Source organism: Corylus avellana, chromosome 5 (assembly GCF_965113065.1).
Source record: "Corylus avellana chromosome 5, dhCorAvel1.hap1.2, whole genome shotgun sequence".
NCBI classification, from domain to species: Eukaryota; Viridiplantae; Streptophyta; class Magnoliopsida; order Fagales; family Betulaceae; genus Corylus; species Corylus avellana.
Window position 1 is genome coordinate 9,428,129 of NC_142494.1, and position 10,824 is coordinate 9,438,952.

General features: G+C 40.3%; 2 protein-coding genes across 4 annotated transcripts; one reads left to right on the forward strand and one right to left on the reverse strand.

The window, feature by feature from the left end:
• Nucleotides 1-1,351: 1,351 nt before the first annotated feature.
• LOC132182687 (F-box/kelch-repeat protein At3g06240-like) lies at nt 1,352-4,687 on the reverse strand. Of its 3 annotated transcripts, none has more exons than XR_009440321.2 (2): nt 3,386-4,687; nt 1,352-1,599 (listed from the first exon to the last, which is right to left on the reverse strand). XR_009440321.2 is itself a non-coding variant. In XM_059596003.2 (2 exons), exon 1 carries the CDS (start codon nt 4,604-4,606, stop codon nt 3,437-3,439), a length of 1,170 nt encoding a protein of 389 aa, XP_059451986.2. In that variant the 5' UTR covers nt 4,607-4,687; the 3' UTR covers nt 1,352-1,599; nt 3,397-3,436. The 3 variants fall into 3 exon arrangements, 2 of the variants coding, with proteins under 2 accessions (XP_059451986.2, XP_059451985.2); XM_059596003.2 differs by having other exon boundaries at nt 3,397-4,687; XM_059596002.2 differs by having other exon boundaries at nt 3,391-4,687.
• A 3,207-nt stretch (nt 4,688-7,894) lies between these two features.
• LOC148585360 (uncharacterized) lies at nt 7,895-10,824 on the forward strand. The gene is made up of 2 exons (XM_088516727.1): nt 7,895-10,228; nt 10,330-10,824. Exons 1-2 carry the CDS (start codon nt 7,895-7,897, stop codon nt 10,822-10,824), a joined length of 2,829 nt encoding a protein of 942 aa, XP_088372853.1.

Consider the following 10,824-nt stretch of genomic DNA (forward strand, 5'->3'; position numbering starts at 1 on the left):
CGCAAGTACACAAGAAATACATAAAAATTTGCCTCTATAAACTTCACTCAACAACTTAAATCCTTGTGAATGACTTTAATTTGCACTCTGTAGGAACTAACCTGTTCTAGTCTCTAAAACAATTATATTTTACAAGTGTAAAGAAAATAAACGCGTAAGTCTATGACTTAGTAATTAAATCACCAGCGAAATTTAACCAATGCAGTAAGCCCATTTTAGTTGGAAATACTACAAAAACATATAATAAAAATACTAGATTTCAGTTCTAAGTAAAAAAATAGCCTCTCCTAATTATGAAAATAAATCAGATGATCAAAGTGTCAAATATTAAAACAAGAAAAAATAGAAGGCATGGATGAGACTAAGTGACAGCCCTAGCCTTCCTCTGCCCCTTTGGCCCCTTTCTATAACTTAGCTATAGAAACTTTTGAACAATGTTTTCCTAGAATGCCACCTCACTCGAGTCACTTGGCATCATTCCCCATGGCCTCTTAATATTCACATTCTTAATGGAATGGATTAAACTCATCATAATCCAAATTCTAAACTTTATGTTAATACTCTGGATGCTGACTCCTTTTTTCTTTTTGTATGGATGGCCAAAAACAAACATAAGGTATTATCAGGCAAATCAAACTCGTAGGGTCGACAAGGAGCATATTCCAGCCTGATGCTCAAAAGGGTATATCTAAACAGTAAATTTCTACAAGTTCATCTTTGATGTAGCAATAGACATTAGGGGTAATGTTTTGCTTAATTGGTAAAAGTAAAGACAGCTATCCTTACTATCTCATAAGTAATAAGCCAATTCCTAAGAACAGAAAATATCATTTTGGAATGTGACTCCCATAATGTCATAGATGCCATCCAGAAGAACTCTAATCAAACATAATGGAGCATCATTACCATTATCTGAGATATTCATTAGATGCTTCCCTATTTCAATATGAGGCATGTTCAGAAAATTCTAAGAATATGATCTCTGCTGTTACCACACAGTATAGTGTAAGACATGAGAAACTCAAACCGAGAGTATATCCACAATTTTCAAAGTTATCAAGTTACGAGTGTCACAAGTGTTGCTAATTGAAAAAGATGCTTTCATATTTGAGATTTCTTAAATTTGCATTCTCCAATCACTCAAAGATGAAAACCAACTAGAGTACAAGATATTTTAACACTTAACTATGTTAAAATGGGAGAATTAGACTTTGGATCTTTTCAAAGTACACCTACAACAGGATCGCTGCTTTTGCTAATGGAAAAATATGTTATGATTTCTAGTATTTTATCACAGTTGCATGTTATAATCATCTCACAAAGGAGGAAAAACTGAAGTACCATCAGAGCAAACAACTTAGAGCATTAGATACCTTCTATTTTGAAAGTGCAAAGAAAGCCAACACTGAAAACCTTTTAGAATTCTTCCTTGTAGTACCCTTTTTACTCTTTCAACTCTTGCAAGAAAGTAAAGCAACAAAAACAACAAAGCAATCCAAGAAAACAAAACAGAGATTTCTTCTTTGTACTTCATCGACCGACTCCATCCAAGGTGGTGTAAAACAATTTCACCAAATCTTCTTTTCCCTCAATTCATTTCTGCAAAATAGACAAAAACTAATGAGAATTCCTTCACAAACTTTAAAAAACTAGCCAAAGGAGATGACTCTTCACACAAAATATACGCATTAAAAATTTTGACTCAGGTTTATAATTCACAAAAACATTGAAACTCAACAAAAGGACTACTTTAAGAGTGGAATGCGATGTGTGCAATTCACATCTTACCACCTCATTGGAACCTCATCCTGACCACAAACTTGATTGGACTCTGAGCCTTTGACGTAGGAGACAATTAGGGTTAACTAAGAACATTTTGCGTGACCTCTCTAAACAGCCATGTCAAAGAAGATGGTATATATACTCTTCTCTCATCTCTGTGTTATTCTTAAGAACTGATTCATGGATTGATAGAGGTTGTACAAAGAGCCCCAGAAAGATATTGAACACTTTTAATAGCAAACTTTTGTGTCTAGCAAATTCCAAGTGCCTCACTTTTGTCATAATCTTTTGGAAGAGGTTAATTTGACTGAAATGTAATATGAAAAGGGGCAAATGTAGATTCAAACTGAGGGCTTTGTTTGATAACAATTTTTCATTATCCTCCGTCACTAGCCACCAATAATAACATGTTAACACTATGCTCTATTCACAACCTGATTCAGGCAATGGTAAATATGAAGAGATTGAAGGACCCAAATAATATCCCATATTATCCCACATCAGAAATAATAAAAATCTTACTGAAGTATCCTAGAACAAAGCCAACCAATATTCATACTCAAGTTTGCCTTACCATTCAAATATGGCCTCTCTCTTTTGCAATTCCAAGCATTGAATCAGTTGTGCGTTACACAGCCAATCCAAAGCACAACTAATCAATAATATATGTAATTACTTTGACTTCATATCTTAGTAAAGAATCAAGAATACTAGCGAATGGAAACCATAACAGGATTGATTCAGAACAGCAAAATCAAAGTTACATTATTCAAAGAATTCTAAACAAAAAACTATAGGTTATTTATTTCCTAAACAAAAATTAAAAGCAACACAAAACACATATCCATTCCGTATTGTTTTTCCCTACTGGCATTCGCATACTCTTATCAACCTGATTTAACTTTGGGATTGATATAACTACAAGATATTTGCTGGATGAGTGCATGAATTCTTCACTCATGGATTAGTCATCCTACTTTGCTGACAGATTATGGCATAAGCAATTCATTTGTAAATCCTCAAATTATTTACATGTTGGCTGTTTCTCTTGGAAATATAGCAGGTCCTTACCTATAACTTTTTTTTATGAGTGGCAGGTTGTTACCTATAATATCATGTTAGAATAGTCATCCCAAACGGTTTCTCACTTTGGCATTTCAACAATGATAAATAGGGCAATGGTAGTGCAGTAGGAATAGACGCCGTCCATATGGCTATAGAAAGGGTATCAGAGTCCTCTCTCCTAAGCTCTAATAGCAAGCTTTTCAATCTAAAAGGAATGATTCTCACAGTTGTTCAACAAATTTTCTACACGGACTTCAATCTATTGAACGCACCAAAGATGAAGAGGCATGCATTCTAAGCATAGTGCATAATTTCCTAACCTATGTGAAAAACTGGAAATTTTAAGCGATCTGAATGGGGAAATTATAGTAAACCAGTCAATTTGGACCAGCAAATTGATTAGCATTTTGTATGGGATTTATAAAGCGGTATGCAAAATGGAAATATGGTATAACGATATTGAAATGGGAAATTGCAATATGATTCATAATCCTATATTAAGCACACTAATTCAATAATCGTAACTAGCATCAAGTACCTTACCTTTACCTGCATTTCTTTGCGAGCTAACTGCCTCCAGACCAATTCCCTAACTACCACCAGACGAATTCCCCTGTCTCCCCGGAACTAGGTCCGCTACATTCAGTAGAACAAGGCTCTCCACATAAGCATCCAAATAAATATGCTCTAGGCCACAAAGGGGAAGATCCTCCAAATATTCTCGGCTACTAGGTCCGAAAGAAAAGAACCTGTCAGCATCGTGCACCAGAGCTTCATCACTCTTTGGAAAGCCTATCACCCTCTGAAATCCCTCAATGCGAACATCATACAGCTTTGTCCAAGATTCCACTACTCCATACTCTTTCATCACCCACACGGCATGAGACGCCTCGATGCCAAATCCGGTACAAGGGACAAGTGCAAGCAACCCATCAATTAGCGCCACAGTAACGTCCAAGCCTTCTAACTCTTGTAAGCTCTTAGGCATACCCACTTCACCAAAGGCCTCATCCTTCATATTAAACGACATGATCACATTGCAAAAGGCACCTTGATGCCGTGGAGTGTGTGTGGACCAGTGGAGTGCCCCACACACTAAAACCGATGAGGACCAATACTTCATCGTGTAGCGAGAATCGGGGGCCGTAATAAAGCGCCATATGCCAGTTCGAAGCGTATAAATCTCAAACAGAGGTGGAACAGTTTTACAATCAGGGAGATTCATGAGTCTCACCAATTTGTAATCATCGGTCATGGGCTCATACCCAAAGCCAAAAGTTTGTTGTAACGATCCAAGATTAGGCTTGGGAAGGGAGATGGCTTTTTGAATAGAAGGGTTCCAGAGAACACATAACCCACTTTCGTTATTGAAAGTCATATTGGCAAGACATAGTAGGCCGTTAGATGAACCAACCAGGTGTAAGGAATATTTATGGTTAAATGGGTCATGCAATTCTATAAGATCTGATGGGTTTGCAAAGAAATCACCCTTCTGTTCTATTTCTTGATATGATGGATACAGCAGGAGGGTATGACAGGTGTAGTTATGGCAGGCGAAAATGTAGGTCTGGTGTTGGGAGTTGGAAAGAGAGTGATTAAGGTGGGTGGCGATGAAGCGGGAGGAGGAGATTAGAGAGCACCATGCCTTTGAAACACACCTGAATCTGATGAGCGACTTCACCGGCAGCCATGAGAGGATTTCGGTGATAATCTCTTTTGGGAGCCACTGCCAGATCGACATCGACATCGACATCGACATCGTGAGGGATTGCAAAATGGTTTCCTTCAACTTGAGCAAAAGAAAAGCAGGAGTTGTTGCTTGTTTAGAGAAAGAAAGAGAGAAATGGGGTGGGGTTGTTTGATTGTTTCGTTGGAAATGCATGAGAACTTTGGAGGACGCCCAGCCATTGTTGTGTCACTGTCACTGTGCAGACTGCAGAGAGGACATTTTGTTTGAATGTTGAGCCTCAATCAAAGCAACGCGCGTGGGCGTGGCCAAAGAGAGAGAGAAAAAGGAGAAAATGCATGATATCCCTACTGATTTTATTTTCTTTTTGCTGAAAATTTGATTTAAATGTTCAACTTGTATCATTCAAATGAGTTTTTTAATGTATCATTCAGTTTTTTATTTTATTTTTTTTATTTTAACATTTTATTATTTTAATTTTTTTTAATATTTTAATTTTCTAATGAGTTTTTTAATGGGTAAATTTCACTTACTTCTTGAAGTTGCACGTCTTTTGCAAACCCTCCCCTAATGTTCAAAGTCTTTTACTTTAGTGTATCAAACTTTGATTTTCTTCCACTTTTTCCCTTCTGTTAGGATTTTCTAACTGCAATATGTAATGAAATAGGAAAAATGAAAGGAAATCAAAGTTCGATACACCAAAATGAGAGACTTTGAAGATTAGGAGATGTTTGCAAAAGGCACATCATTTCTGTTAAATTTATGAAATTAAGATGGACAAAAATACTTTTTTCGTTATTAACTATAACATACGAATTGAAACTGAAGTGGTAAAAAATGAAGTTGTTAAACCACTTATACTATATATATATATATATATATATATATATATTTAACCCTATTTTTTTTAAGAACACTCTCTATCAATTATCTTTGACATTTAAGCATCTAAGATGCAGAGAAATGTGGATGATATGTAGTCAGCCATTTTGGCCATTATAACTTTATTTAACAAACTTTTTGGAAGTAAGCATTTTTTGAGCTAGTATTCTGCATAAAAACATGTTAGTTAACATTTCTTGAAATTATAACGATAATCTTGAAGTTTTTTACAACCAATTTATTTAATTTGAGGGGTGGCTAATCCATCCTTAGGGAGTGGTCGAGCCATCCCCAAGTATTGCATGCGGTAGAGGGGTGATTCGACCAACCATTTTTAGTTTAGTGTTTTATTTATTTTTTGTTGGATTGAAGGGAATTTTCATTATTTCAAGTTTAAAATGAACAAATGCATGCTACATGCGCTATTTATGTTTGAATTAACGCACTCAGCTAACGAAAAAGGGTTTTATGGCTCGACCACTCCTATGTTAATGTATTTTTATGAGTATCAAGTGTTTCCTTTTCATATATATTTTTTGTTGGGTCATGAACTAGCTTACAAATTATTGAGCAGTCCTTGGGCCCAGCCAGAGGAGGCCCAAGTCCGAGACCTACTCTAAAGGCCCAAGTCCGAGACCTAATCAAGCGATCCGAGACGAGACCTACTCATGTTATCCGAGACCACAAATCCGAAGCCACCTCTAGCCGAAACTAAAAAGTCCGAGAATAACTCAGGACATGTAGGTTTCGGTAAAGGGAACAACTCTGATATCTCAAAAGATATTATAATTGATCCTCTGATCTCAAGTCGCTTAAATCGTGGAAGAACTAACAAACATGATCTTTTCATTCAAATGTTTGTTTAGCCGATATCAAGGGATAAGATTCCTTAATAAGTGGGAAATCAAATTCCCTCCAATGCCTATAAATACAAGTCATATGATCAAAGCAAAGGTAATCACAACTCTCATAACTTGAGCTCTATAGTTGTTACTGTTATCCTTTCCCATTCTGACTTAGGCATCGGAGTGCTCACGCCGGCTCACCCCCGGTCACTTCGATCCTTCTTTCTTCTTTGTTGTGCAATCAAATTGTTCGGGTGTTGGTCCAACTCAAGCTCGGCAAGCATGCCACGTCATCTTTTAGAAAACTGTGCATCAACAGTTTGGCGCCGTCTGTGGGAACTTCGATTTTCATCAGTTCTCTACTAATCTAAAATGGTGACTACCCGTTCCACTGCTGCAGCCTCCAACGTACCACCACCATCCGATCTAGCCGAATTCATGAAGCAGATGTCTGAATCCATGAAGGTTCTGAAAAAGCAGAATGAAGACCTGGCTGTAAGGCTCACAGCTGCTGAGGGCCGTAATAGCCAGAGGAATCAAGAGCGAGCACGAAGGCGTGAAGAACGGCGTGAGAGGGAAAGGCGAAGGGAGATTCGTGATGGGAAGCGAACTGCAGGTTCCCATCGCGATGAGGAAGCAAGTTCAGTCCAAGCTAGCCATCATACTACTGTCCAGAATGAGGAGCATCGTGAGCAGCAGAACCTAGAGAGGTCTCAGCATACTAGGCCTCGAAGGGAGCAATTTCAGGGGCGAAATGAAGCCCAGATGAGTGCTGACATGGAAGATTTAAAGAAGAAGTACGAAGAACTAACTCGCAGGCTGGCTGAAAAGGATGGAAAAACCCCTGCTTCGGGGTTTATGGATAACACCGATCTGCCTTTCACTGACCAAGTGTTAAGTTTCCCTTTGCCAGAAAACTTCAAGATGCCTCGCGTCAAGGAGTTTAACGGTAGTGGCGACCCTTCTGAACATATGGAAAGCGTCCGTGTTCACTTTTCCCTTCATAGGTTTCCAGATGAAATAGCATGCAGAACCTTTCCTCTCACTCTGGAAGGAGTTGCTCAGGACTGGTTTGCCAGATTGCCTGCCAAGTCGATAGATAGTTTCAAAGAACTTGGAAGTCTCTTTTTAAGCCAATTCCTGGCTACCAAGAAGAGGAGGAAGCACTCGGCTTGCTTACTGTCATTACGTCAAGGGAAGGACGAAAGCCTGAAGGATTTCATGCATAGGTTCAATAAAGAAAAATTGTTAGTGGATAATCCGGGGGATCAAACGGTATTATCTGCATTATGGCATGGAGTCAGGCCAAACGGGCCTCTAATGGCCGAAGTATCAAAAAGTTCTACAGAAATAACTCTTCCCGAGTTTATCGCCAAAACAGAAGAGTATATTAATCAAGAGGAAATGATTTAAGGCTCTCACGAAAGGTCAAGAGGAAGAAGACCGGGAGAAGGAGGACGCCAAAAAGGAAGAGGACGCCAAAAAGGAACCACCTATAGCGTCCGCTCCGAAGGAAGAAAGGTTTCAGAAGAGAGTAGTAAAGAAGACTGTACCATCAGTCCCAAAGACGGAACCCCGGCGACGTGAAGATCGAAGGTTCACACCTTTGAATACCAGGGTCAACGAAGTATTTATGGAAATCAGAAGAGACCCAGCTTTCAGGTGGCCAAGTAAGTTGCGGGGTGATCCGAGGAAGCGAGATCAGACGAAGTTCTGCGAGTATCACAATGATCACGGACATTTGACGGAAGACTGCATAACCTTGCGGCAGGAAATTGAAACTTTCATTAGAAATGGAAGGCTGGTAAGATTCCTAGCAGGGGAAAGGAACCAAGGAGCGGTGCACCAACAGCCTCTCCTATTAGATGGAAACCGAGCTGAAAGGGCACGGGAGCCGAGATGTGATCGGGATGATGGTCCTAGAGAAGATCCGAGACCCCCTCGGGATCAAGGAGTAGTAGGAGAAATTCATACTATTACCGGAGGAATAGCTGGTGGAGGACAGTCTAGTTCGGCCAGAAAAGCCCATGCTAGGAAGACACAGGCCGAGGAAGTCTTTACAGTGCAGAGACCGTCCAAAGTTGCAAAAAAGGATTCAGTGATCCTTTCTTTCTCTGAAGAGGACGCTAGGGGGGTAATGCAGCCCCATGATGATCCACTAGTAGTAACTGTAACAGTGGCCAACCATATGATCCACAGAATTCTGGTGGACAATGGAAGCTCGGCTGATATACTGTACTGGCCAGTTTTTAAACAAATGGATATCGATCGTGACAGGATCACACCATTTAGCTCTCCCCTGGTTGGATTTGCAGGAGAGCAGGTCCAGCCGATTGGTCTTATTTCACTCCCTGTAACGGCAGGAACAGCACCTAAGCAAAAAACTGTGATGGTAGATTTTTTGGTTATTGACCGACCAGGTTCCTACAATGCCATTGTGGGTAGACCTGCTTTGAATAAGTTAAAGGCTGTAACTTCGACATACCACTTGATGATGAAGTTCCCGACAGAAGAAGGAGTCGGAGAAGTAAAGGGAGATCAAATCCAGGCGAGAAGATGTTATAATACGTCTCTCAAGAGGGTCTCGGATCCGACTCCTATTGTCGTTGGTACAGTAGGTGGGAATAACAGGAATGACCCAAAGGGGGAACCAGCTGAACCTCTGGAGGATGTGGTAATAAGCGGGGACAAGACTTTGAAGATTGGGACGCAGCTCAATCCCAGTATCCGAGACGGCCTTATCATTTTCTTGAGAAGAAATTTAGAAGTTTTTGCGTGGACTCACGAAGATATGCCAGGAATTGATCCTGAAGACATCCTTCACCAGCTAAATGTGGATCCAGGTGTGAAACCAGTGAAGCAAAAAAGAAGAAAATTCACCCCTGAATGGAATGTAGCCATAGCAGAAGAAGTGGAGAAACTTCTCAAGGCACGTTTCATCGAAGAAGTATATTATCCCGACTGGTTGGCCAATGTAGTATTGGTCAAGAAGTCCAATGGAAAGTGGAGGATGTGCGTGGATTTCACTGACCTCAATAAGGCCTGCCCAAAAGATAGTTTTCCATTACCTCGCATTGATGCATTGGTGGACTCAACAGCTGGATATGGTTTACTCAGCTTCATGGATGCCTTCTCTGGGTACAACCAGATATACATGCATCCTGAAGACCATGAGAAAACTGCGTTCATAACTGACCGAGGCCTGTACTGTTATAAAGTTATGCCCTTCGGTTTGAAGAACGCATGGGCAACATACCAGAGGCTGGTAAACAAGATGTTCCGAGACCAGATCGGACGCAATATGGAAGTATACGTTGATGACATGCTAGTCAAGAGTATGTTGCCACAAGACCACATACTCGACTTGCAAGAGACGTTCGCAACCTTGAAGAAGTACGGGATGAAGTTAAATCCCTCAAAGTGTGCATTCGGAGTTTCATCAGGAAAGTTCCTTGGTTACATGGTGTTTAGCCGAGGAATAGAGGCCAATCCTGAAAAAATACAAGCTGTCTTGGATATGCAATCTCCGAGAAACTTGAAACAGCTCCAGCAATTGACAGGAAGAATAGCGGCACTAAATCGGTTCATTTCAAGATCAACCGATAAGTGTCTTCCGTTTTTTAAAGTCTTGCGAAAGGCCTTTGAATGGACAGATGAATGCGAAGAAGCCTTCAGACAGCTGAAAGAATACCTGATGAGCCCGCCTTTACTAAGCCAGACAATACCTGGGGAGGTACTATATTTGTATTTAGCCGTATCCCGAACGGCTATCAGTGCGGCATTAATTCGAGAAGAAGAGGGAGCTCAAAAGCCCGTATACTTCACAAGTAGGGCTTTGAGAGGCGCTGAAGAAAGGTATCCCCAAATGGAAAAATTGGCTTTCGCCTTGGTTATAGCATCCAGGAAGCTCCGACCCTACTTCCAAGCTCATACTATCAGGGTGTTGACTGAATACCCTCTAAAGAAAGTACTAAGAAAGCTAGATCTTTCGAGAAGATTAGCCAACTGGGCTATTGAACTAGGAGAATTCGACATCGAATTTCTCCCTCAGAATTCTCTCAAGGCCAGGCACTGGCTGATTTTCTGGCAGAATTCACTAATTTGCCAGACATCACCAGCTGGCCAAGTGATGAGACTTGGGTAATCTATGTAGATGGATCATCTACAAAGAAGCATGGTGGAGCTGGAATAGTAATGATTACTCCCGATGGGGAAGAGTTATGTAGTTCATTGAAGTTGAAGTTCAAGACCACAAATAACGAGGCCGAGTACGAGGCAGTTTTGGCAGGACTCGGTTTAGCTCTTGAAATGGGAGCCGAATTTGTAGAAATACGGAGTGACTCCCAAGTGGTTGTAGGACACATTCGAAGGGAATTTGAAGCCAAGGGAGACAAGATGAAGTTGTACTTATCTAGGGTACAGGATTTGCAAGCTTTATTTAAGAAGTTCAGCATTGTGAAAATTCTGAGACCAGAGAATGAAAAAGCAGACCACTTGGCCAGAATTGCCTCAACAGCCAGTGAAGAAATTGAATCCGAGACTCCTATCCAAATTCTTCCATGA

Excerpts from the sequence above, each read along its gene's own strand:
- LOC132182687 (XM_059596003.2), bottom strand. The coding sequence starts at position 4,606 with ATGTCGATGTCGATGTCGATGTCGATCTGGCAGTGGCTCCCAAAAGAG.
- LOC148585360 (XM_088516727.1), top strand. The coding sequence starts at position 7,895 with ATGGAAATCAGAAGAGACCCAGCTTTCAGGTGGCCAAGTAAGTTGCGG. Across the intron at positions 10,229-10,329 it reads CTGAATACCCTCTAAAGAAA|GCACTGGCTGATTTTCTGGC; the intron begins GTACTAAGAAAG and ends TCTCAAGGCCAG.